This window comes from Neopelma chrysocephalum, unplaced genomic scaffold (assembly GCF_003984885.1).
Source record: "Neopelma chrysocephalum unplaced genomic scaffold, ASM398488v2 Primary Assembly neopelma1_75, whole genome shotgun sequence".
Lineage (NCBI taxonomy): Eukaryota > Metazoa > Chordata > Aves > Passeriformes > Pipridae > Neopelma > Neopelma chrysocephalum.
In genome coordinates this window covers 154,680-182,610 of record NW_020897736.1, presented here as the reverse complement: position 1 = coordinate 182,610, position 27,931 = coordinate 154,680, and the positions used below count along the sequence as shown (strand labels likewise).

The 27,931-nt window shown below is 40.0% G+C and overlaps 1 protein-coding gene across 3 annotated transcripts in view; it reads right to left on the bottom strand.

The window, feature by feature from the left end:
* The window catches only part of THSD4 (thrombospondin type 1 domain containing 4), a 260,249-nt gene that overhangs the window by 215,147 nt on the left and 17,171 nt on the right, over window positions 1-27,931 (bottom strand). For all 3 annotated transcript variants that reach the window (XR_003534995.1, XM_027688407.1, XM_027688408.1), the window contains exons 2-4: window positions 24,544-24,651; window positions 20,661-20,730; window positions 5,785-6,242 (exon numbers count right to left, since the gene is read on the bottom strand). Coding sequence is in view for 2 of the 3 variants with exons in the window: in XM_027688407.1 (XP_027544208.1) it covers window positions 5,785-6,242; window positions 20,661-20,730; window positions 24,544-24,572 (557 nt within the window). In the remaining variant the exon portion in view is untranslated. The remainder of the gene's footprint in view (window positions 1-5,784; window positions 6,243-20,660; window positions 20,731-24,543; window positions 24,652-27,931) is intronic.

Here is a 27,931-nt window from a genome sequence, read left to right as displayed (position 1 = left end):
CTTCGAGGGTGCATCACACTGGGAAGCAGGGCCAGCACCACAAACTTCTTCTGCCACACCACAGCACCTTGTTCAGCTTCGTCAGCACCTTGCAGGGCACTTAATTCAGGGTAGGCATTCACTTCATCTGACTGATTTTCATTAGCATTAACCAAAAGAAAGGAACTAACTAGTTTGGTTTATGTCTATGGTAACTTCAGTAACCACACCAGGATTTGTGGATATGCACTGCTTCCCATGTCACATATGCATAGGAGTATTAAAATTATTGTGAGCATAGTTGTCCCAAAAATTTCAACTGTTAGAATTCACAGAGTAAGTAACCATACCTAAAAAGTGCTTCTTCTGTAGGAAAATGGATCATACCACACTATATCACAAACATTCTCGTTTCTACATCATATTAGGGGCAAAAAATATTTTCATTTTTATGAGAAAGTAGAATTAATGAATAAGCTCACTAAGAAAACTGCCTCTTTGGAACAGGTTTAATTAATGGGATGTAGACTACCATAAATGAAATTTTCCATCCTCAGAGACCACCACTAATGCCCCAGTTTAGCACAGTTGCAATATGCCCAGTACAATAACTTACTATATTTGGTTTTGCTGATCTCCCAGCAAGTGCTATATAACCTCATTTATGTCACTCAGCTCTGAGAGAGATTCCAAAATTTGAACCCAAATACTACAGTCCTCTTTTTCTGAGAGTTCAATAATACCTCTGATCCTCTTAGCTTCATCTTTAAGACTTGAATGAATCATGTAACCATGCAGTTGGCAGGTAAACCAACAGAAATTCAATGCAAAGAACCTCATAGTTCTGCTGAGATGCATTACCAATGTGATGGGAGCTTTGCTGTGTCTCAACCCCTCACTGACTGGGCAATAATTCCCTGGTAAAATGCACTATCTCCATCTGACTGAACACCAGCGGTGTTCTCACTTCCCCTCCTTCAGTCAGCCCAGCTCAGGAAGGGTTGAACTGTTCAGCAGTAAAACTAAGAAAGCTTCTGGGGTGGCTTGCAATTATAGCACCATGTTAGGGTCTTATTTTTGGTAATACTATTCAAAGCACACTCACAGTAGCATAATAAAAATTGATATTAATTCAGTAATAAGAAGTGAGACCTGGAGGGATTAATACCCAGATGAGAAGTGTGACAGCATGAAGTCAGCCTGAGGCCACAACCACCCCAGCTACTCATTTTGGGAGGAAATACCTCATGTGATCATTATTGCTGTTAGAATCTGTTTGGAATTTTATTCAGAAGGAAAACAAACATCTTTCTCACATGGCTTTAAATTCCCCAAGTGCTACCAAAATGAATTATTTGATTACCACCACAGCTCTTAGATTTCTTCTGGAAAATTTATCCTCAGAAAGGGACGCCATCCTTCTCTCTCTATCTTCCTTCTGTACACACATCAACCTCCAATAAGCTTTTATAACCATGCTGGGTTTGGGGTTAAATGCACGACATTTTCATTCTATGAGAGACATAATGAAAGGAGGGATGGCTAAGTACTTGAGCTGGGTTTCACTCCAGATACTAAGAAAAGCAAACACTCATGCCAACAAATATAAAGCCTCACAACTTGAGAAAATAATACCTTCTTGAACCTGAAGGTGCAGCAATCACACATTTGTCCACCTCTTGGAACTGGAGCTGACTAGAACAGGTCACAGAAATTGCATCACAACACAGCTAATGATGCTTAAATGGCTTAAGGAAAAACAATTGAATTGTCCCTTTAAAGGTTAATTGTAGACCTGCCAGCTGAGTGACCTACATTTGCCTGGTCAAAGCCATCTGTGAGAGGGGGCAAAAGAAATACTTTCAGAAAGGAAATTCTGGTTTGACATTAAAAGATAGACTCTTCCTTTCCATTGCTCACGGGCCTAGAAAAGCAGACTGACCCTATCCAGGGTACACAGCAGCACAGCAGACTTGCACGTCAGCTGCTGGCAGCACAATAAAGACCACAGAGCTACAGCCATGTGAGAAGTCGATGATTTTTGGATTATTTCCTCAGTGCAAATCTTTCCTCTCATTCCTTTTCCAAATACAAAAATAAAAGCTTTAGGGAAGCATTTTCCTTGTTAATATATTTCTTTAAAATTGCACTGTTCATGCAAGAATGCTTTCGTTATTTTATTATTATGGTGATAACTCTATTTTTTTTCTTTCTGCTGCCAAGAACCAGATACAAGGTGCACATCATGCTTACAGATGTGGACTCAGAAGTTTTGCCACTCCACCACGAAAGCCATTTGCTTCTCAACAGAGAGAGAGAAGGTGGCAGCTGTAAGCATCCTACAATTTATATGCAATTGTGGTTCTGTCTTCTCCATCCCCAAAACAGACAATAAGAAGTATTAAAACCTAGTCCATCGATGATATTTCCTTTCAAGATGTGTTTTCTCTCTTTAAGCATGTTATCCTTTTGCATGCCCTTATTACTTTTCCATGTGTGCCTCTCTATAAAGATATCTAAATGCTTCGATTTTTTTTGTCTAAATGCTGTGATATTTTTCACTATCTCCTCATTCCTGTTTGCTCCTATTGTATGGTACGCCCCATGCATTTTAGCCAGGTGCAAAACAGAAAAAAAAAAGGCTGTGCTAATAGGAACTCAACTCTTCAAGGCTGGGAAATGCTCCCTGTCTTTGCCAGACATCACAGACAACCATCAGCTTTTAGAGTTTCCATAATCCTTGCAGTGACTGACCATCTTTTCTGATGCACTGAAACTTTTTAAACTGGGCTTCAAATTGTAGCTACCTCAAATCTCTCTCTCCCTGAGCTTCAAGTGCAGCCCTGGTTCCCTAATGCCTAACTGAACTAACTTTCAAAAGCTGAAAATGTGAATATCCTCTTCAAAGACAAGGTGTATCAAATTTTATGATATCTAAATCATATTCTGAATTTTGATTAAAAAAAGTTGAGCAGTTCTTTGTCAGCTGCCTGAAAGCAGGCAGAGAACTTTTCCACTTGCTGCTCAGTGATACAAACATATTGGGCTGCTGGAGAGGATTGTTGTTGCTGTCAAACCTATTTGCCTTGGAATCCATCCAGTTTCATTCTACCATGTTATCAACGTGAGCTTAATCTCAGTCACAAATGTCCATTCCTCTTTTATTGCTTTATAGAAGTCTGCTAAAATTACAGCTTTTCTATAAAGTCCAGCACAGTAAATAGAAATACCCCAAAAAGTTTCCACTGACTGTACAATTTGTGAGAACGGAGGTGTTATTTTTTTAATAGCCTGACATGAATTTCCAGGATCATCCATTTAGTGAACACTGAACACTGTTCTACAGTATAAAAATCATGTCTAGAGTAACTTACATTTTGAAATCCATTTTCCATCTATTTGATAGGAACACTAATCTCCTTTGTAAAGAAAGTTTTTACTATGGATTTTGCAAATTAAGGAAAACTATTAGGTTTGTCATTCTAATAATTCCATTTCCTACTAACATTTTTTGTTCTCATTCTGTTTTTACAGTCACCACCAAAAAATCTGAAAGTTATGCAATAAGACAGGCTTTAAAGCCACCAGGGACCTGCTAACACAAGATGGAAACAACTTATTATGCAAGTAAGATTAAAACACTGACCTTGAGTCCACAGTCTTTTGCCAAGGGGCAGTGTGTGTGGAGGGGGTGGAAAATCAACTGTGGTACAGAAGCTTGCACTGTGCTTAGGAAAGCACAAGAATTTTCAGAAGCAAAGGCCTCCATCATATAAGAAAGTGGAGACACAACAGATATTACAATCATTTTAATATTTCACAGGCAAGGCATCTATTAGGAAATAACACAGCTTCACTTCTGCACACAGTCAGTATCATTTTCTGCTCATCACCCTCTCACATTGCAGCCAATCCTGCAGGGATTGTTCCAAACCATCCCAGTCTCTGCTGGCCTGCAGAGGCCACCCCAGCAGCAAGGGCCAGCCTGTGGGGATGGGAGCCCAGCTGTGCCAGCAGCCTGGCAGCAGAGCTGCTGCAGGGGCCAGGCCAGCTGGGATTCCCTTGGACACAGAGGGTGCCAAGGGCTGGAGCAAACAGGCTCCAGATGCCTTTGTGCTCACGGTGCAAGGCCAGGCTCTAGGATTAGCAGTGACCCAGCTATGATCCACAACCTGGGGCTGTCACGCTGCACAGCCCGGAACAGAGGTGCTTTATAGGAAATTATGAAGTAGGAAAACACAAGAAAGAAAATATGACTTTTGCCTCAATGCAGTCATGTTAACACTCCTTGTGCCTGTCTCTGGCAGTCCCTGCATTTCCCTAAGATCATCAGTGCCACGCTGGATTTATATCAACAGGCCCAGGGCATCATTTGCACGGGTTTGATAGACAAAGCAGTGACAAAGGAAATGAGCAACACCTGGGAAGATCAGCATCTGAACAGCTGGTTCTGCTGCTTGAAAGTTATGCTTCGCTGAGGCAAACAAGAGGCTAACAGGTTAATTCTACTTTCAACTATTCTTTTAGATGGAGAGAGGTTCTTGCAGGGGCTGAGAATGTCTCTATCAGCAGCAACAGAGTTCTACTGTCTTACTGCAGTCAGGCTGGAATACTGCCTCAAGGTAACACTCTTTTTTATGTTGTTTGGGGCAGCAATATGGCTTTAAAGAGGTAATTACAGCTGACTGCATCACTAGGAATCTTAAAGAAATAGATGATATGAAGGAAAGTTTCTTCGGTTATGGCTTTTCGGTGCTTTTTGTTTGGTTTGGGTGGGATTTTTTGTTAACTACCCCAAAAAAACTTCTCTTCTTGCATCGCCCAGAAGAGAGCTGAGAGGGAAAGAACCAGAGAACTGCTGGAATACACATTCAGAGGAAAGACAGACAGAATAGAGACATTTCAGGAGCACTCCATCCCAGGGGATCTCCATGGCTGTTCTGCTCAGCTTCCAAACTGGAAACACATCTATTTTCCTTTCATACGTACATTAAAAAGCTCTGATAGATTGGTATCTAAGAAGATAAAAAAGCGTTTCCTCAGAAATGGGAGAATTCATTGGAATTACTTGCAACAGCACAGTTCCACTCAGCCTTAAAGACTGAGCAACTGTTATTACAAAATTAATATAAACCTATACAGTGTTTAAAATATTCCGTGTATTAAATAATTTTGTTTGTTTCTTCAAACAGGAAATTTTGCTAAAAGAGGTGGTAGAAAGAAAAAAAGTGAAAGAAAAAAAGTAAAAGAAAAGAAAATAAAAAGGTAATAAATAGAAATTCTTTGGAAAATACAAAACAAACCTAGAGTTCTGAGTAGGAAAAAAGTGGACAGACAGTTGGTCATCCTTTATGAAAAAAAGGTTAATCTTTTTTTCAACCAATTAAAATCAGACTGGCTGTGGAAGTTAAGAATACAATTATAGAGCTATTATTTGCTCTGATTTTTATTATTATGGTGAAGATGGAAATGTCAAATGAGAGTGTGGCAGAAAAAGGAAAAATCTCTCAAAAAATCATAACACAAAGGGGGAATAAGATAAAGGGGAATGAGATAATCTGCTTACTACAATTATAGAAGAATTACATGTGTCCTTGGGTATTATCATATCTACAGTCATATATATTTCTCATCATATAGTCACGAGGGAGGACAGCCTTCCACAGAAGATGGTAAATGCTGCAAAAATCAGTCTCAATCTTTAATAACTTTACCGTAACTATTAAAAAATATCAACTCTAATCTGCCATGCCATTCTGAAAAAACATCATTCCCACTGGGAATGCCATGTGTGCACAGACGCACCTCTTTTCCGCCTGGGCGCTGTGCCGCTGGTTCTGGGAATGCTGCTGGTTCTGGGAGTGCCGGCTGCCCCTCGGGGTCCCCCTGCCCCCGTGGCTGCTGTTCCGGCCCCCGGCAGGGGCAGGGGCACGAAGCCCAGCCCAAAGCTGCTCCTCGTTCCTGTGGAGCGGCACGGATGTGCGGATGGCAGAAATGACGTGGCCGGGATAGGCAGAGAGCGAGTCCTCGTGGTGGGAGCTGTGGTGAGTCCTGTCCGAGGCCGGGAACTGCCGCCCCGGGCGCCGGTACCCCCGATCCCGATCCCGGTAATAGGCGGGGAGGCAGGGCCGCGTCTGCTCCATCACACCTCCACTGCAGCTCCGGGAGCAGGCAGACCAGGGGCCCCAGTTGCCCCACATGCCTGGGATTCCCGCACCGCTGTCCTCAGACGCATCTCCTTGCTCTTCTATCCTCTGGGGAACCTGCAGACACAACACATGGACTTAGGAATTAGAATTCACGCTGTAACACGAGGAGAGCACTAATACCCTTGTCTAGCCGTTCACTCTGCAGTCCTAAGTGCAGTGGAATGACATAGGAAGTAACTTTTCCCATTCCCAGCCTGCCAGAGGACGGCCTGTCCTGCCAGTATAGGAGAAGGTTTCCTACAGCCATCAACCATTCAGACAAAAAGTTTGGGCAGGTCTTTTTTTTTGGACTATCTGGATAGAAATAGTTTTTCTTTAGTTCTCAGCAATGGAAAGCATTGAGTGATGCAAAGCTTAGAAATGTGGAGACTGAAAACTATTGTCATAATAGCAAAAGCAGGAAATAAGGTTGGTTTTGGTGATGAAATAGGGTCAACAGACAGTGGCTGCTCTCTCCCACTGTGATGCCTCCAACAATGGAGATTGCTAGTGGTTGCAAGACTATTTCAGGAACTCCCATCTAATGTGGAACTTTTTATGAAAGCAATAATGTAAGAGGACAGGCTGATTTCCAACCAACCAAAAATGCTCCTCTAGTTAACTCTGACATTACCACTTTTCCCCCGGTCTCCATATTATCACTTCAAGAGAAAGAGCTATTCAAGATGACCCACCAAATCCTACATTCACAGAAACTCCCATCAAACTCAATAAAAGATAGGACAAATTGTTGGTCTCTGGTGTTCAGTGCCACTTAGTCCATTCAGAAGCACAAGGAAAGTGAAAGAATGAACCTCAAAGAGAGGGGTCCTCTTTTGAAGGAAGCTGGGGAGGATTAGGAAGGACAGGGTCTGTTACCTCGAGGAAAGTTAACCCTTCAAGCTGTGGCCAAATATTTCAACATCCTGACCTTGTGGTTGGAAAAGTATCAGCGCAGCTAAGAAGGTACAACTACCCATCTCCATCTCCCTGTGGATTTGTGTCCCAAAGTTTACCCGTTCTCAGAGCTAGATATAGTCAGGATTTCTCAGAGTTTGCACTGGGCAAAGAACTCAACTTTGTCACACAGAAATTAGATGTATTTTCATTTGTTTCCCTTGACCAACTGGCTGAATCACAAGTTTTCAAAGCAGGTTTCCAATGTCTGTTTCTCACAATTATTAATATGCAGAACATCCTTTTGAGCATCCTTTAAATAGTTTATTTATATTCTGAACAACCTTTGTACCAACAAGCACGCACACACATCAATTCATTTGGGAGACAAAAAAAATGCACTGTCCACAAACAAATGCTTGCCATACCTCTCCAGGGCTATTCCAGTGTGTAGCTACCTCAAAATGAGCTTTGTCTGCCTGTATGCCACTTCTGCCCCCTTCAAAGGACCAGAACCTAAGCATGTAACTTGCAGCAATAATTGTATAATAGCAAAAGATTAACATCTACACACTTTGCCTCCAGTCACGGATTCCACGTGCGGTTGGTAGCTGAGCTGCACCCCACCTATGGCAGGGAGCTCCCATTCCTCACCCCACCTATGGCAGGGAGCTCCCATTCCTCACCCCACCTATGGCAGGGAGCTCCCATTCCTCATCCCAGGGCTGGGAACACGGCAGGCTGGGGGGGAATGTGGTTTGCAAACACGGGTTGGCTTGAGTGTTACAATACAACAAGCCAAGCCAGCCCAGGGTTTGTGGTGCTGATGTGTAACAGGCACTTGTGGTCTGCATAATCTGAAACACTGCCCTGCTCTGAGGCTGCTCTCACACTTTCATCACCAACCACAGAAGAAACTGCATTTAATTATAACTTCTGAATAACAAAAAACATCTGCATTAGTGTGATATGTTACCCATTTCTCCCATGTAATTTGAAAACAGGAGCAGATGTCTCTGTATTTAATACGTCTTTTTTTCCTGTGGGTACCCCATTTGGCATCAACCTTTATAATCCAATAGCCTGTACAACCTAATACTGCACAATGTCAAAATTATGAATAACATGCAACAAGGTCTTGATTTCTGGCTGCTACATTTGCTCTTATATCCAGTAACAGAACACCACTGGCTTACAATCTGACCAACTAAACAAGCTATTCTTCAGTTTGCGATTTTTTACAGTAAATATTCACTGCTCATACTTACACTGCACATTAACGTGGTTCTCCCTCAGATACACACAGGAACACTATCTGGTCTGAACCCACTCGGAAGCAAAATTTACTTATTATAAAACCAGCAGTCCTTTGTAATCAAACAAATTATGTTTCACTTGTTTAGACTACTTCTTAATCATTTCTATAATGGTTCAGTACCTGTTTTTTTAAAATGCCAAAGACACTCATGCAGGGAACAACTAAAAACCATTAGTCTGTAAACAACTCAAGTTACCACTAACATAAGAAATATATCATTATACAGAAACAGAAAGTGATATAACAGTGATAAGTGTCAACTTGTTGCAGAGAGAACTTTCTGGCTGCCAAACTTCACTGCAGCAAGAATTGGTTCAGATAAAATGATACTTTATATGACTGAAGGCAATCTAAAGTAATTTCACACCCCTTAATCTTCACAGTAAAAGAGGTCTCGACACAGTACAAAAAGGTTTAATCTAGCTAATTATGTAAGAACATAACAATAAAACTAATAAAAAAAGTAATATTATAATGTCTTGTACTGATGTACAAACTCATCAGTACTACTTAGCTATAAGATGACGAAATTCTGAGATGGGAATTTTTGGTAGCAAATCAGGTTATGCACTTTTATTTTTAATGAAGGTCCCTGTTTTCTTACTTTAAGATGTGGGCTACAGATGAATCTTTAGAGGACATGACGTGATTAATGGTATAATCTACACAGTGAATCTACTATGAAATCTGAATGAATTGAAGCTGCTCGGATTTAGGAATGGAAAACAGAGAGGACAATAATGAGTCTTCCAAACAGTTAACATAAATAAATACAAAGAGCTGTTCCTTTTCTCTTTGCAGCAAACTGTTCTTGTCTGTGGTCAACACACAACAGTGGACTTAAAGTTTACCAAAGGTGACCTAAATTAGTCAGTAAGGAAAACTACTTCAGCAGAAAGGCAAACAAAGCAGGGGAACAGATTGCCTGAGGAGATCCTGGCAGCACCGTGGCCAATCCCAAAGCTCTGCCAGGCAAAGCCCTTCCACAGGACTCACAGGCCACTTCCCTTCCTTTGCTCCTGGGATTTCCAAGTTACTTTGTAGCCAGAAACAAATTCCAACACAGCCCTACGATACAGCCAAGAAATTCCAGGTAGCTACAGGAGACAGGTCAAGTATCTCAGAACATCTCAGAAACACCAGATATTCAGAGACTCCTGACACTGAGTCCCTCTTCCTCTTGCTTTAAAAACTACCCATTACAGGCACACTTTCTGAAGGGAAGAGTTTGAGCCTGCACTGGGGAACAAGTGAAACACAAACTGAACTTCTCTTGCCAAGTTAACTAATTTCTTTAATAGAATCACATAGCCTGCAAAAAGGGAGAGATAACTAACCCATTTAATCTACTTTCCCATACTTCATGATTGATCCCTTCTCCAGGTGACCTATTAATATTTATTCTAACTATAAATGCACCATCAAAAAGATTTCTATCTACTGCAAATTAATCAACAACCAAACATTTTGCTCTACAAACTCAACTTATTTTCCCCCTTAGTTTCCCCTTTCCTTTCTTCCCTGTATACATGACAGTTATTTGGCAGAACACGGTTTGTAAGTGGAAGCAACACATTTCACTATGTGCAGCTGTACAATAAACAATGCAAAGAAAAGTAAGAGAAGCTTTCAGGTGTGCAAGTGCTTGCAATTCCTACACCTGCACTAACTCCTATTAACCTCCTGTCAAAAATTCTTTATAAGGATTGTTATGCACCAAGTATCTTCCAGTCTGCCACCTTTCCAACAGTAAGTGGCAAACTGAATCAAGGCAGGATTTTTAGCAGGGTAGTTGCAGGGTCACCCCTTCCTTTACACATCAGCTCTGCATCCTCTTCTGGTTTTCCCCCAGACTTCTTGTATTTTGCTACTTTTCCACACAGGAGCTGCATTACATCCAGATTTTATTCTAAGAGTTTGTTGGGTTTTTTTTTTTGCAAAAACATACTGAATTAAACATGCTACCAGTAGGTTGACGTAGAGGACATTTTAAATAGAAAACCAGTTTATCTTGAATTCCTGTAATTCAGCACTCACTCTGATCCTGAATCCAAAATTGCAGCAAAAATTAAAAGAACACTAACTGTAGAAATGCAGTGCAAATTTCTAATACTGCCTCTGTCAGAATTCAGAAACAGGATCCACATCCTGGGATTTCAGCAGCAGTTGTTGTAACCATACTATGCAAGAATGTCCCTGAAGAGGAAACTTGAACTTTAAGCCACAATTATTTAAAACTCAAGTTGTTGTGCAGGACCACAGTGGCAGACACTGCAGTACTGACCTGACAAACACTAATTTTAAATACTGTAGGATACTTCATCCATTAAACCACAGCTTACATACAAATTAACTGTTCAGAAAAGCAGGGGGGACAAGTGGATGAATCAGAGGCCCATCTACGGTACAGTACAGAACAGTGCTATGTTTCTGACTGTGTGGAAGAAGCAAAGGTTTAGGGAACAGTGTAAGAACCAGGGCACATTCAGAGACATCCACAGACCCTCTGCTTCCAGCTAATTAGTAATTTCAGGGCTTCCTTCTGCTAAACACCATATTGCAGTTCTTTTTCATAACCACCACTGGACCCATTCTGCATGAAACAATTAATACCCTTTTTAGCGTATTTTTAATCTTGGCTTCCAAAAAATTGTGCATTTTAAATTGAAAAAGTGGTTTTCTTACCTCTGGTTATACCTGCAGCCTGACAATTTCGTTTTGTCTCCCAAATTATTTTCTTGGTGATAAATGAAAAACGATCATTCTGTATTCTCCTCCACCACACCATGATGTTTGATTTGCAATTGCTAACACAACCCACTTCCAGGATCTCTTTTTGGAATTCAGCAGTCCTAATCTGTCCAGTCTCTTTTTGTAAGGAATTCCTCATTCTCAGCACCTTTTCCACTCCTACATTCTTACATGGGTGTGCAATGCTGCACACAGTACTCCAAATGTGAACTAATGATGGAATTTCACAGTAATAATGATTATAATGCTTAGTGACAGTATATACATTTTAGCCAGCTACATAATTAAGCTGCTATAGCCACAGCCAATGTTACCAAGTATTTTGCAGATACTAAGCATGTTATAGCAATCCAGATTCAAAACTGAAAAAGGATAAAAAGGCAATGGAAAGCTTTAAACTTGGAGATAACTAAACCAAATCAGACATTTCAGGTCTTTTTTTTTCCAATTTCAGTTTAGATACAATAATATTATATTTCATAGATTTAATTTCTAACATGTTATCCAGTAATTCTTTTTCTGGTTAAATGCCCAGAATGTAAATGGATTCATGAACTAATTAATTACATCATATTCATAAATATACATCTGAAAGGGATATAACAGACATGCATGTATGTTCCACAAAGCTTTATGGTATTATCTTCGCCCAAAGGCATGAAATTGTATCCAGAAGAACGTTTTATCACCTGCTCAAAAAAATACTACCAACGGTGTTCCCTCGGTTAAATCTCATCCATGTCCTGGACACAGAGTGGAATTAGCAGAAGCCAGAGTGGAATTTCTTATTTTCAGCTCCTACTGTCCTATCTGTCCTGTGCCTCCAGAGGAAAGAGCTCCAGTTCTGTTCATATCCCCCAACACCCTTCAGGCTTTAGGCATTTTTTCATTGTCTCTTCCATGGTCCTTCTCCTGCCATGATAACCCACGCTGTGACACCAAGCTGTCCCCATCATTATTAACAGGGTATCAAGGCACTTGGAAAACATGACCTCCTCATTTATTCCATTACTCCAGGGTCACACCTCCTTTATTTTATAGTTCTGACTGATTAAAGGTTTCACTAGGGCACAGCCTGTCACAAAAGATATGCAGGCAGCTTTTATCACAGCCAGGCTCAGCCTGCCTGAGGATTCAGAACACCGGTAAAATAGTATATTGTTACTATTTAAAATGCATATGTCACATCTGGGATGTGAGGAACACAGTATTCCTCATTCACCTTCAATTATTATATAAGTGATCAAAGAACAAGCCACAAAGTAAGAGCTGGACTTTGCCTTCTTAAAATTTCAGGAGTGTGAAAACAAAAGCAGGCAGAGTCCCAGAAAGGAGACCTGAACCGCTGCTGAGAGCAGAGCATGCCAAATTCTCAATGAGCTGGGGAAATGATAGTTTAGTTTTAGAACCTGTTCAAGTGTAACATTATTGTATTTCCCTGCCAGTGTTGTAAACACATCTATGGAACTCGTTTAATTCCTTCACCAATCTAAGCATCTTAAAGGAATATTCTTCCAATATTAGCTCAGCTAGTTTCCAATAAAGACCATACCTATACAGCCATGATAATTTCCCAGCAGAAAGTCTTTACAGTCCACTTTATACATGTTCATTTGAAACAACCATATTTTTTATGTCTTTTATAAGAAAGATGTGGAACTTTGGTGGTTTGATAAAAAACAATCTACCAAAAAAACCCTAAAAGTTGCAGATAACTTCTTGGATCTCTCAAGACTGGCAGAAAAATGGGGCAGGGGCCAAACAAAACATCATGACACAATGTGTACATGTCTGCCTGGTTAGTGTGCTCAGCTATTTTAATCCTTCAGTGCATTTTGGAAGCCTTTAATCAGAGAAGTAGTAAACCATTTGAATTTTACAGTACGTGGTAAGTGTAAATATTACCAGCTTAAACGATTTAGGTTTCCGTTCTTTGTATAAAATCTCTGTCTGAACATCTGTGCCTGTGAAGATTAAAGGGCTAAAAAGCCTGGAAATAGAAGACCTTTGTATTCACAAATCACTGAAGGGAGTTACAATGCCTGGACAGCTTAACTGCCCCTTCAACCAACTTTGACCACATCTGAAGAAACTTTCACATTATTTGAATAGTCTAGAAAGTAAACAGTTCTGGAAAAAGTCGGGACAGTTTTTGTGCCAGCAAAGCTTGAAGCTTCCCCCAAGTCTGGCTACTTTTTTTCACACCAAGACCACCTCCATTGCACTCTGGGAGCCCAGTGTTTTAAGGGAGAGGTTTCTTCCCATTTTTCTGTGAGACCATTAAGTGTTTTCAAGTAACAGATGGCTCACTCCTGACCTCACTTCTACCAGTTCCACACAACCACTCCTTATCAACAGTAGGATTGCTTCTCATTTACAGGAAGGTAAAGATGATAAGCATCAGGCCCTCACTACATCAACAAATTAGGCTTCTTTATTTTTGAAATTATTCCCTCATCATTAACTATCACTTGTGGTCCAAGTCACCCAGCTTGCACTACCCTTGGCCTCCTCCAGGTCAATCATCTACAGTTGTGACAAATTTGTTGCCATTCTATCATATTTCTACACTCAGAAAAATTCTTTGGGATCCACATGTGGTGGAAATACACATCTGATGTGTTCAGTAACAGACATAACACACCCCCAGATCTCTCAGTGAGTCACCCACCCATCACTCCAGCAGCAGAGAGGACAAGCTGTCATAAAACTGAAGGCAACGTTCCCTAACAGAAGAACTCAACTGTGAATCCAAAAAGCTTCTCATCTTTATCATCACTCTGATCCAAAGCTTGGACAGAATGCAATACTGCTCTGAAAGAAGATGAGAAGCTCATCTATGACCCTGTAAGCTCGCCTGCTCTAGAACCCAAATGGAATTAAGATATTTTCTTTTTTTTTCCCAAAGAAAACAGAACTCCTGCTCTGAGATTAAAGAAGTCAGTATTTTTTAATTTAAAAATTAAAAAAGAAATCAGAGGTCCATGATAAAGCAGGTTAAAAATAACAAAACCATTGGCCTTGATTTTTCAAAGAGTGTATTCACATAAAATAATGTTTCCTTATCCTGCCTCCTTTCCCCAAACAAAGAAGAATTTTATTCCCTAAACACTTTAATCTACAACATCAAGGACAGGGAATTAGTAGGCAGAAATAGGAAGAAAATTCTTTCAGCTATTGTTGTAAATATTCTATTACACTAAAAGGTCAATTTTAAAGAAAAAGTCTTGTTATGGGGCAGAGCTTCACCCTTCCTGGATTGCAGGGAGGAACACGGCCTTCCCTACAGGCTTCTGCTTCCGAGGACGGGGAAAAGCAAAGTGGGGACCAGCTGTGGTGGAGATCCCACAGTACTCCTGAGAGCTATTAGGCTTTAGCTTTAGTCCTGATGTCTTGGCCAAAAGCCAGGCTTAGATATTAACTACTTTGTCTAACTCCAGTTTCCTCCAATGTTTCAAGGATACAGATTTGCTTCACACTCCACGTTGTCCTCTGTTATAGTAAATACACACTCTGTTATAGTGTGTTCAGATGGATTGGGCAGCTGCATCCCCTTCAGTGAACACAACAGTGACTTTTATGGGGTGTGGTACACCATGGGGCAGAACAACAATGGAAATGAAGAAACATTGTCATCCACTGTCACTATTACAATATAAATGAAAGTGTAGGATCTCATTCATACACAGAATTTTCTATATGAATCCTAAACACTACATCATAGTCAGATTTAGTAACTGAATTCTTGTCACTTGAAATAGTACTCAAAGTTATCACCCTCTCTGCACACTCTCCCTTTGCCTTCCCATTACATCTCCATCACCCTCTTCCTACAGCCCAGTAGAAGGAATTATTCCTCCCATTTTAAGCCTTTTGCAGCAGTGCAGTGTACTGGAGCAGGCCAGCCAGACTGTCCAAGAAAGCAAAGATGGAAAGACACAAAGATGAAAATAAATCCGTGGTGTATTTCATGACCAAACTCGTCTCCTTGCTTTTGCCCCTCAAACTAAGCAGTCCAATAAACCTAAGAATATGTCAGAAGTCCTTTAAGTCTTAGCATTTCATTTTACTTGTCACATATAAATGTTCCATTCCTAGGACAAACCTCAGGAAGGTACATGACTGCCAGGAAAAAGGTCTATCCTATAGCAAATAAATGTAACGTAAAGCAATTTTAAAACTCCCCTTAAAGGGCATGGGAGCAGGCAAGCAGGGAAATTAAGTATTTTTAATCAATTATCTTCTCCTGAAGCAAAGGGAAAGCGCAGAGAACCCTCACAGTTAACCCACAGGGACATACTAATTTGTTTAAATGAACTTCTGATAAACTCATAACTCAATTTCATGTATTCTGCCAGTAAAATCAATACACTGCTACTATATGGTGGAGAAAACGGAAAACACAGAAAGGTGAAAAAGGCAAAGAGAGGTAACTCGGAAGCTACTCCTTTTAGAGGTAAAGAATACTTGTGTGTCTACTGAAAAGAAACCAAAAAAATACCAACCCACTCCTCCAGGCAAACCAGAAAACATCACCCTCTCCAAAACCCATTATACCACAGCTGGGTAAACTGCTCTGAAGCAGATGTTAATTGTAGAAATTCCCTTTTATGAACAGAACTGCTATTTGAGTAATGTGGGGGCTTGGCCATTACACGGCACTGCAGCTCAGGCATCATTCCCACAGGAGCTGAACTGCTCTAACTGCTCACCAGGACCAAATGAGGGACCTTGGCCACCTTTTCTTCCCCCGTTCCTCTCTTTTCCCTCAGCTTTTGCTCCTCTTCTGTTCCTTATTTCTCTTGACTTAGCAGTTACAACCCCTCAACAAGCATATTTGAATCCAATACAAGAGAGGGGAAAAAATAACCACAAAAACCCCAACACCACACATCTTAAAGCACATTAATCTCAAAATTTTGTGGGGAGTATAGTCACCTTCACTTGATAAATAGTTGCTTTTCCTAGAGACATTGTGTGTCTGATAGCAAGATAAAATACCCAATTTATTTCTTCTTTAATTTAGAGCCAGCATAAAGGAATTATATTGAGCCCAATAGGCTCAAAATTCTTCAACAGTAGGGTGGTGTCCCAATCAAAAACTTGTAAAAATAAATCCTGACACTGCTTCCAGACACTGAAAATCAGTTTTAGATACTCCATTGAAGTCAATATTCATCTACAACTGAGTGACAAAAAAGATATGCATAAATTCAAAGCAAGTCCATTGCTTCATTACCATTTTGTACCATAACTAAGATGTTCAAACAATGCAATATTTACGTCAGAAATTTCATTTGGACAGACTTTGCTACTATTTACATTACCAGTTTTATTGAAATGAACACTGCACAGATATAACCACAGCTTACTGTCTTAACACAGCAACACATGATTAGTCAAAAATCCACCCAGGAATGACTTCTGTAAAATTGGGAATACAGACTTCAGTGGTTGTCTAGGAGAAGGAGTGCTATGTTTTATAGTTTAACAGTCACTTCATCACAGTATGACACTTATCAGACAAGGTTAAATCTCAATACAATCAGCACAGGGAAGGAGAACAGAGAGTTTCATGAGCAGCAGGAGGGCTGTTCATATGTCCAGTACTGATGGACAGGGAAAGTTAATCATTCAAATATTAAGAAAGATTTCAGTTTAACCAGCTGCAGAGAGTTTGGCTCATTTTAAAACGCAATTTGTTTTCACAAAACATTTCCCCCTTTTTTTGCTATTATTGACAAGTATTTTGGCCTTACAGAGGAGTGCACTTGATAATACAAATTCGATACTATGAATGAGGAATAAATAAGTTAGATCATTAAAAAAAACTCCAAGAAGCTTCTAATGAACACTATAACCCCTGTTGCCAACAAGAAACCGTAAGTCTTTTCCATAAAAATTTTCATTTCTATCTAACAAACATACCATATTTAATGTATTTGAATTACTGTACAAACCTGTGCCATTTACAGAGAAGGGATTAACAAACAGAGTAGTACCCTAAACTCAGATATAGGAAGACACAAGGATGCTCTTTCAGTTTTTGTGCACTTCTGACAGCAGAGACAGCGTTGTTTAAAGTAAATAAACACAAAAGCTATTTCTATATAAAAATCAGGTAGCCAGATATTTCTGAAACTAGAAACTCTGTATTGGTAAATTCTGACTTTGTATGTCAGACAAGCTTCCAAGACTGTCATTTAAAAATTATAAAGTCTAAAAGCAGAAAACATTGCCCAGTCAAATGTTTTCCCACAACTTTCCCATTTGATTCTGTCGTCTCCCCAAGTCTTAATTCCACTATCTGCACTTCCCTGCTAGGGAAGTAATTTGGCTCATTCTTCCAGCTAACAGTCCCATGCTGTCATGCCAGAAACAGATTTTTGTGTGTGCATCTGAGGAAGCAACCTGCTGAGTTCTGCTCTTCCAGAATTTGTTGATGCTATTTCTCTTAAAATTAAAAAATATTTTAAAAAATGCTGCTTGATAAAATTCTTTCGTCATGTTAAGCTCCTAAGCATATATCACTAAGTCAAGAGTAGCCAAATGGTACTTTAAACAGTTCTAATACACTAAAGCTAAATAAAAAACTCTACAAGTATGAGTTAGGAAACTACAAATAGATTTTTGTTGAAAAATCTACATTATGTAAGCTTCTCTGAAACTAGTGTGACTTTAAACAAAGAAGAAACAAAAGATTAAAAACTAGCAAGATTTTAAAAAAACCCAAACAAACAAAACAAAACAAAAAAACCCAACACACAACACAGTATTTCCTGATGGTTTTAAGCACACTCAAATCCTAAAAGAACAACATCTCAGCTGAACTGTGGGTGTGTAGGAGTTACAGTGGATTTCCATCAACTGCTTTGGGGATTGTCCTGGGTTTTACTTCATTTTCCCAAAAGTTTTACTGTAAGAAAAACATCTAGACTATTTGGAAATATTTTAACAAATTACTCAGCCAAATAACCAAGTCCAATTCTCTGATTTTATTTCCCCATCCATAGCTTTCAGAGGAAAAATAACCATATGCAGGGTGCACAAGGCAGAATCCATATTCTCCAATACTGCAGGTTAAACCATCAGTCATGCACACATTCTTAACTTTAAGCTGCAAAATCAACACACAATAAGGACTGGGATATGGTCTAATGTTTCATTAGACTTCAGCACTAGTTATTTAGTTTCCAGATTCTGTACCCTCTGAGTGTGTACATGGAAGTTACCAAACACCACTTTTGTTATTCACTGTTTTGTTAAAATGGCATATTGTTCATCAAATCCCTCTCTCCTCCTCTCCCTTCCTTCCTGCAAAATCCAAGCTCCTCTCACATAGAAGGAACTCTGCCAGACAGCAGAGACATCCACCCAGAAATCCTCAGGAGCTGCTGCCTAGGGATGCCAGCACACACATGTCCAGGTTACTGCAGGAAAAGAATAGATAGAACTTCCAGAGCTACAAAGCTGGGAACCCACACCCTGTTAGAAACACGTCCTTCAGAGCTGCTAACAGCCCCTCTAGTCTGGAGCTGATAGGTGTGCCAGAAGGCTTGTGAAAAGTTTAACAAATACAGACTTCAAGACTAACACAGTTTGGCAGGAAGAGAATCCTGTCAGTGGTGTAAGAGCTGAGACTGACAGACAGCCTCGGAGCCTGTGTGAGACCGCCACCAGAAACTTGTGCCTCTTGTGTGCAGCACAAAGCAGGGCTCCAAGGTGGTTACCATGCCCCTAAGTCCCTTTAACTGGAACAGAACACACTCCAGACCCGTGGCATTTCTCATTCAATTGAAAACAAAGAATCTGATTTTATCTAAATTAATTCCGGGGCTTCCCAGAATGAAGCAATTGTTTCTCTGAGTTACTCTATTTTAGTTAGTAGATTCATTCCCCCTAAAGCTATTTGGAAGCTGGATTGCAGCATCTCTCCACTGTCAGTGTTACAAAAGAATGTCTAATCAGGCAGAGTACTGAAAGCAGAGCAGCAGCATGACCATCTCAGCTGCAGGACAAAAGAGAGGAGATGTAAGATAGGCAGAAATACTGTGTTGTAGAGCAGTTAAGAACAGAGCCCCTGGACAGTTTGTGCAGACTGGACAGTGCCAGTTTGAGACTGCATCATTACTGACCTCATTTAACTTGTCTTACAATTAGGCTGCACAAGGAGTTAACAGGACATCTGTGTTCTTCAGGAACTATGACTATCAGATGCCTTCAGGTTTCTAGTCCATAACTATGAGGCTATTGCCCAAATAATGTTTTACCCTAAAGACAGCATAAAAAAAAGGAAACCCAGAAAACTTGCCTTTTATCTCCTTGTAAAAGTACAGTTTATTAAAAAAAAATGCATCTTGCGTTATTATTTGAAAGTCTATGTTAAAAAGCAAACTTGTTTTAAATAGGTTATTTGATACCTTTAATAAGGTTGTGTTTGAATACCAACTAAGAAATGAGAACAATATTGATATAAGGTCACAGCCCATAAAGAGACAGAACAGCATTCAAGGGGTCTCACCTCAGGTCCCTGGCAGGATCACAGACACCTGCACATCATTCCTGACAAACATTTGTTCAACACATTCACAGAGACCTCCATCATGGAAATTCTAAATATTATCCCATCAATATCATCTATTCTTCTTTATATCCTTACCATGAGAAGTTTTTTCTAACATCAAACCTAAGTTTCCCTTGCCTCAGTTTAAATCCATTTCTTCTCATCTGCTCCACCAGACAGAAAGAACAGCCTTCTCTTTAGCACTCTAAGTATTTGAAGATTATATCTGCCTCTGCCACCAGTCTTCTGATGTTTAGAATAAAAAACCTGAATTCATTTAAACTTCCCTCAGAGGTAAGATTTTAAAATCTCCTGAGGATAATCATTGCTGGTCTGTGTTCCTCTCCAAAATGTCCACTACTTTCCTGAAAAGCAGTGCAAAACCCCAGTACTGCAGCCAAGATGTGAGCAGTGCTGAGCAGGAGGGAAGGGTGCAGGCTGCACACCCACTTAGAGACCCCATGGGAGGGAACCAAGGAGTGAACCATTCCCAGGAGCACAACAGGAAACTTCAGCAGCTTCCAGCTCCAATCTCTACCAGTGGAAATCTGGCAGCAGAGTGGGGTTTGGGTCCAGCTTCTGTTCCAGACATTTCTGTCTCTGTAAGAGAATGAACTACCTGTGAGCAACTGGGTGGTTCTCTAATCGCTCCATGTCTGGTGCTGCTCTCACTGACAAGAATTCTTTTTCCCTTGTGTGTCACATGATGAAAATGCTCCAAAGCTTGAGTAACTATGTGTGACTTACAACACTCCATACAATTACTCAGCTAATTAACCATGATGAGCCTCTTTCAATCAAGTATAATTTATAAAAATAAAAAGAAACAACCCACCCACACACACAAAACAGAAGGCACTTATTGCCAGAACTTTATTCAGATTGCATTGCTTTACACACCTTACTCTAATGTTTTCTACTGTTATCTTTAAGTATACAAGATCTGAATATTTCTAATGCTTACCTTTCTGTGTTCAATTGAAGGCTGTGGGATGACAAACTGAAATCCCAACACTGCTAGGGAACTGAGAAGTCTGAAAAGGCAAACAGTGGAACAGAACATATAAATACCACTAATACAAACTGCACATCTACAACCTATTTACAGGGTTCATACTGCAAGAAAATATTTAGATACTTGAAAACCATTACTAACCAAAGCAGACTCACTAAACTATATGAAATGTCCTGATGACATTCTATTCACAGTAGACAGTACCAGGGCCATACATAGAAAGTGCACCAAGTAGAATCCATTGACAGTATTTCACAGAACTCCATGTTTAAATTAAAATATTCTTGGCCGGGCATATTTTAACACCTCAGCATTCAGTGTCAGACTGACATATGCTCTGCAAGTTTTCTAAAGTGTTAAGTAAGGATTCACCCATCTGTGGACTAGGTCTGCTTCTAGCTCTGGCTCCTTGCTTTCCAGATGAACACCCCACCTCCAGCACACAGGAAACACGGAGAAATAGGTTCTTCCCCAGCTGCCTAACACTTGTGAAAATTGAATAACCTAATGAGCACAGAAGGTGGAAAGCAGCAGACACAGCCCACCAGAGACTCAGGATACGCAGCCAAGCATCACCCCAGTCACCACATCTTCAGTCTGAAAGGAGTCATAATGGGAACCAAGCCCAAAAAAACTCTGTTCTGTCAAGCCTCACCACCATAATGACTCCTACGAGCCTGTTACAAGTTAGGCACAGTTAGCTCAGTCTTTTGTTTGCCATAATTTGCAATGGGGACTGGTTTGCCCCCTTCTAACAAGCCACTCCATAAGAAAATATGGACAGGTATGAGAAATAGGATCAAGGTATCTTTATTTCTACCAGGAATTTGACTTTTCAGTCTACAAAGAGTATGTTTCAGACCCTCTCTAGAAAGGAAAGCTGCTAATGATTTGCTGAATTTCAATGCAGAACTAAAACTGATGGATTTGGACACAAAATACATCTGCAAACTAATGGACCAGACAAAATCCAGCTGTGTTTCCTACTCACAGCTCCCTCCTTTGCTCCCTACACAGTAACTCTTTAAATATTTCTCACTGTTTCAGGTAATTGCTGAGACAGACCTCCTAAACAGAAAGGGCTTTTTTAATACTAAGCATTGCATTACCACCAATAAAAATACTCTTGTACTAGGGAGAATGCTTTTCTTGAGTTTTCTGTTTGTCCTTGCCAACATACTGCAAAAGGAACCAGTAGGCAAGTATTGATTGCACATGGCTTATCATCACCTCATCATCTATGGCCCTCTCTCTCAAAGCAATAAACCAATTAAAGGCAAGAAAAAGTCATTACTTCTTTACTGCCACATCAATTTGGGCGGGGGGGGGGGGAAGCAGCACTTTAAAAAGTGTGTTAGAAGGAAGTATTATATTGCACAAAGCTATCATTTGTGATAAAACAAAATACTGAGGAGGTGGCTGAAATCAGAGCCAGCATAAGGCACTACAAAGAAATCACTCAAAACATGCAGTTCAGAGCGGGGCCCAATCACACAGGGGTAGATGGAAGCCAAAGGCACGAATGAATAAACTGATCTGCAAATCCCACCTGAAGTCAAAGGAAGAAATAGAATCAGAATTCAGACCTCCAAACTGCAAAATGACAGCATCAAGTCTGTCTTCAGCTGACCTGCATATCTCTTTTCCAAGTGCTCAAGTGATCTCCTAACTCTTCTCAATGAAAAATGACAAGCATCTAAGTAGGTGGAGTGCAGCCTGTGACAGGCCCAGCCCACCTCCTCTGCAAATTATATTTAACTTCCTTTTCAGAATCTCCCTACCTGATCCCTGCTCCCTTATGGCTTCTACTCCCTATAATCCCTCAGAGCATGTGAAAGAAAGTTCAAACTTTGCAGAAGGAAATGAATGCTTTCATCCTCAACAGGACAGGATTTTTCTGATCAGTCTGACTGACTACAGATTTCCATGTGTAAATTCTTCTGAAATCATGTACAAGGTTGTGAGTTCTGAACTGAATGAGAGCTGTAATCTTCAAAGCAAATTACTTACCAGATTAAAGTTCTCAGTTCTAAAATGCAAACTTGTAGTGTATGTGTGATTACTCCGTGCCAAGCCTCTCCTGGCCATTCTTTAAGGAATAACCCTCTATATGTTCGTGGCTCAAGGACAATAAACCTACTTTTTAAATTTGCTTCTGTATCTGCAGTTGGATCTGTCAGAAACAATGGTATCAACCTACTATTCCACATACACAGGAAATTTGCCAGGAATACTTAAGCTATCCTGAGGTAAGCCTCTAGCTTAAATCAGTGTGTGGCAATTTAATTTTTTTAATGTTATTTCCCTCAGCAGCTTGCTTTGGCTAACTTCTCCACACTAGGCCTTTTTATTTGTCATGCTTGACTAACCTTAGGCCTCCCAGGCTACAAGAATAGGCTTCTCCAATTTCAGTGGGTTTGATTCAGGTATTCTTACAATGCAAAAAAGCCAAAAAGAACAAGTGCTCCTCAAAACAAGGCAAAACTTTCCAAGTATCCATGAACAGGTGAGGTACCAATTGCAGCTGATCCATGGCTGTGTAACTCAGGCCTCTGTAAGAACCATCTGTAAGAACATAAGGCACCTTGGAGCCAAGTACCTGATTTGAAGTGAAGTCAGGCTTTAAATTGTCCACCTATCCAAGTTACAAAGAGCAAATTTGCTCACTTTCTTTTACTGGCAATGCCAATTTCTCTTTAACTGGGGGAGAGGGGGAGGCAAAAAGCACAAAGCAAAACAACATCGGGTCTACTGTAGGAGTAGCAAGAAAAAGTTTGCTAATTAACACCTCATTTAGGAACGTCTCATTTAGAAACACCTCTGGCAGTGAGTGTTAGCTCTGCAGAAATGAAGCTGGAGGGTACCAAAACAGATCTCTCACCTGGCTGCTGTTCTTTAGTAGTTGTATTTTACCAAGGAACATAATGGCCAACTGTGGATTGTTCAGATACAAGTGAAAGCATTTTAGCCAAGTGATCAGTATTGACTATTGCAGGATGGCTCTTGTCCCATTTTCCCGACTTCCTCCCAAGTCTGCAGAGCAGCCCAAGTCTGGGACAGCTTGGGAGGAGCTACACAGGGTGAAATTTCAACAGCAAAGATAACACAGGTCATGTCAATAATATGTGACAGATCCATTTTGATGTGGAATCTGCCCTGGCATATTAGGAGGGGGCCAAAATTGCAATTCAAAGATTGCTGTCCCAAACTCACAAGGAGCAAGGTTAGAGCAGAGGTGTTACTGCCAGTGTCCCCATCCAAATGCAAGAGCAGGGAGCTGTCATTCCTCGGAGGAGGCCAGCTTTTGTTTGTGGAGCCTGCCTGCTCTGAATCTGCTTGCCCAACTACAGAACCGGCCAGACCAGCTTAGAAACAGCTGAATGTTTCCTTTGTTAGGAAAGCTGTTTGAAAGGTCTTTCCTATGTTTGCCCACTGGCAAACTGTTTCAGGAATGCATAATACAAATTCCTGAATGAATTGCAGCACAGGTACTAAAACATATAAAACAGTAATTTAAGCCCAGTGATTGTAGTTGTGCAGCCTCATCAAAAAAACAGGCACTTTCCACTAATATTTGCCATCACATTGGCACTCACAAAGAGATGCTCTAAGCATAAACAATCACTGAGAACTTTCTTCTTTCACTATCACCAAAGAATGCTATGTCTGGTATGCATATAGTTGAGTATTTGATCCTGGGACAAGATTTTTATTTATCCTCCTATGACGCAGACAATTTAACACCCAAGCAAAAGATAACCAAATTGATATTTATTGCAGTGTGTTAAGAAAACATTAAATAAGATTTTAAATGTTTTATTGCATCACTTACCTCAAAGAAACTATTAAACTGTCTACCATGATCCTTTAATGCAAGGTATCTTGAAGTGAAAAATACCTCTTCACTGTGGTACAGCACAATGCTGATCACACACAAATCCTACAGAAAGGAAGGAGAAACACATTTAAGACTGTTTATTCAGTATTTTCCAGGATATCTACAAAAATGTATACAGACCTACATTAGTCATCTCTACTTCAATTCTCGGGACTTTACAGCAAGTCAAACTGAAAATCCAATGTATGTTACATGAACGAACTGTATGCACCCCGTTTTTTGCAACAGGACTTCAACATTGCCAAGGTGCTTTGCAAAAAGACTATGGGATGCAAAATCTTGATCTGATTCCCAAGGATGCAAATCTGGTGTTAAACTTACTTGCCTTTTTAATTCACATTCCTGGTATGTCACTTGTATGAAAATAAAACAAACAGCTTTACTTGAAGTCTTGTGTTAACAGAATTCATAGAACTGAAACTGGGTTACCAATTTTTAATGTACAGTAATATTATTAATACATCTCTACTTGTGAGCAATGCCAGGGTGATTCTTCTGTGAGTGCTCATACAGTTTGCAGAAAAAAACCCAGAAGAGCAGAGCTGTTCCCTCTATTACAGATGGCAAACCCATCCACAATGAAATTAAATGCCTTGCCCACAGTCATAGAGGAAATCTGGGATTAAACAGTATTCTGAATATAAATTCAGCTGATCCTTATTTATAAGTACTATCATTGCATTGTCTGTAAATAATTTTTCAGACATCAGGGAAATTTTTATTTTAGTAAATTTGTAATCATATATGGGACACCTAAAACACACCACAATTTCCAGGCAGGAAAGAAATCCCTGAAGTAAGGAAATGCAATATAAATCAGGAGGGCAGGGGGAGAGTGGCAAGGAGGGAGGAAAAGAGGAAATAAAACACTAACAAAACTGAACCTAAATCCATACATTTCAGGATTTCATCAGCTGTTGTCTGTATCTTGCTATTTACAAGTGGTTAAATGCTGAAATGCAGTGGAGTGAACAGAAACAAGAGAACATTGCTGTTCACAGATAAAGAGCTCTCCATTTCTGCCAGACAGCCAGATAAAAATCTACCTAAAACAGGACAAGACTGACAAGAACTTAAGAAATGTGCAGTTAGATAATGTACAGATCCCACTGCTAGAAAAATGGGGATTGTTTGCAGGTAACTGGACAAGTTAAATGTTCCCTGCCCACCCCTAAAAGTCGAAGAACAACAAATTTTTTAGGAAATCACCAAAAACTTGCAACAACTTCAAAAGAATTTTTTAAAATTTTTTTTATTTTTAATTCTTGAATTGTTTAGTTCGTTAAATGGAAGGCATTAAAAGCTGAAAACTCAGGAAAGTGTCATGACAAAAGTTCTGCGTGCAACAGGTCTGAGTCAGTCCCGAGGACGAAAGCACTAAGGCTCCGCTAAACCTCATCCTCTCCTCCCGCAGTTTCACAGCTGTCAGCAGATCTAGGAGGCTTTCTCAAACTTACTCACCGTTTTCACCACTTAACATTGTAAAACTGTTTTTTATGAGATGTGCAGCACTTCTGAAAACCGATTCTTAGTCTAGATCTTCTGCAACACTTTATATGATTTGAGATTTTAGCACCTGGGTTCAGTAAAAGCTTCATTCCTTTAAACGTTAGGCAAGCCCACACCTACAGCACCAACACAAGGCATCTAGACAGATCCCCTAAGACAGTACTTACTAACCTTATGAACTGAGGAGGAAACAAATGTCTCACTGCTACAACCTGACTCTTAATTACCAGGCATATTGATGCAATAGTCTTTTATATTACTTATTGGAAATGGAGGATCTGCCTGTTAACATAGATTGTAATCAACATGGCTTCGAGTTCTTATCAGCTTGGGTTTTTTCCAGATGTGTTCTCCTTAGTATTTTTCACTCCACAATAAGCTATTTATCCAATATCCTTGTATGGAGGGAATCTCAGCAGAACACTGCTACAGGATACAAACACACAGGAAAAGCAACCTGCACTCCCTTAATCCCCTTTGCAAATTGCACTTCATTTGAAAAGCAGAAAAGATGCTATGATAGATCTGGTTTTGCAAACAAGCAGGAGAGGGACCTCCAGTGTCCCTCTGGAGATTGTTCTTAAAGAGTACTTAAAGTCCATGGATATGTTTTCAATTTTTTCAGTTCATCTCTATCTTCATTGTCAAGGGCAGGCTGCAATACAAACTCAACTTTCAACTATATTTCAGTGCCTTTTTCCAAGCACTTCTTTTACTGCAATTCATAGATGCGTTTCTTTTGAAGGATCATTTGAAGTACACTGTGTAAAAACTGCTAAATATTTAAGTGACTTAAGAGCTTGTTTTCAAAATTATCTAAGTGCTTAGGTGCTTTCAGCCTATTGAAAGGAATGTCATTTTGGCAGTGGTGTCTTTGATATGAAAATGTGCAAATGTGACAGTCATTTTCCCTTCAGAAGATCCAGGGCAAAATGAACACGTGAAACCGCTCCACAGTTAACACTGGGATTGAATAACATGGATTTGGCAGGGAAATTTCTAGAAGCCTGATGAGGTGTCCTTGTGTTAGTTACTGCAGAAAGTCGTGGAATGTGAAAGTCAAGGGGCTGAAAGCATTACAGAACCATCTGGCAAAAGACTTTCTAGTAACCCTACTTACAGCAGGAGAGATACTGATTTCTCAGCTGGAACAACCCACTCTCTTGTACTTCACAGAGTTAGCAAGGCTTTCTCCACTGCACTAAAATATTTCACATTTCAGCAGTCTTCCCTATTTCACCTCCAAGTGGAATGATAAAAATCTATGAAACTGGGTAGGGGAAAAAAACCTCAAAACACAAAACCACACACTCCCCAGAAAACCCAATCAAACAAACCAACCAACCCACCACAGAGGATGGGAAAGAATTCAAACCTTCTCTCCAAAACAACCATGGTGTGACAATCAAAGGGAGAGGTGTTTCACTGCATATAATAGAACGTGCATCAGGTCACAGAAAATGGGATGAATAAAAGGACTCTGCTTAAAGTCTCTTCTCCCTTCTCACAAAGGCAGTGCCCACTTGCAGTCACACACTGCAGCCCTTTGTCAGCAGGGCTCAGATAAATGTCTAGGTGACCTTAGAAAATAAAAATGCTAGTTAGTAATGCAGATTTTAAAAAGAGGTAGAGATGGATAATGGCAATAACTCAAAAAATAACCTAGTAGGCTCATAGGCAATCACAGAAATTTGCTGACATGGACAAAAAGAGATTTCTCAAAGGGTTAAATGATGCAATACATCGAATTATCTAAAAAGACACCACAAACACTGTTATGGAAGTTATGAAAAGAGGAAGAAAGTCTTCTGGG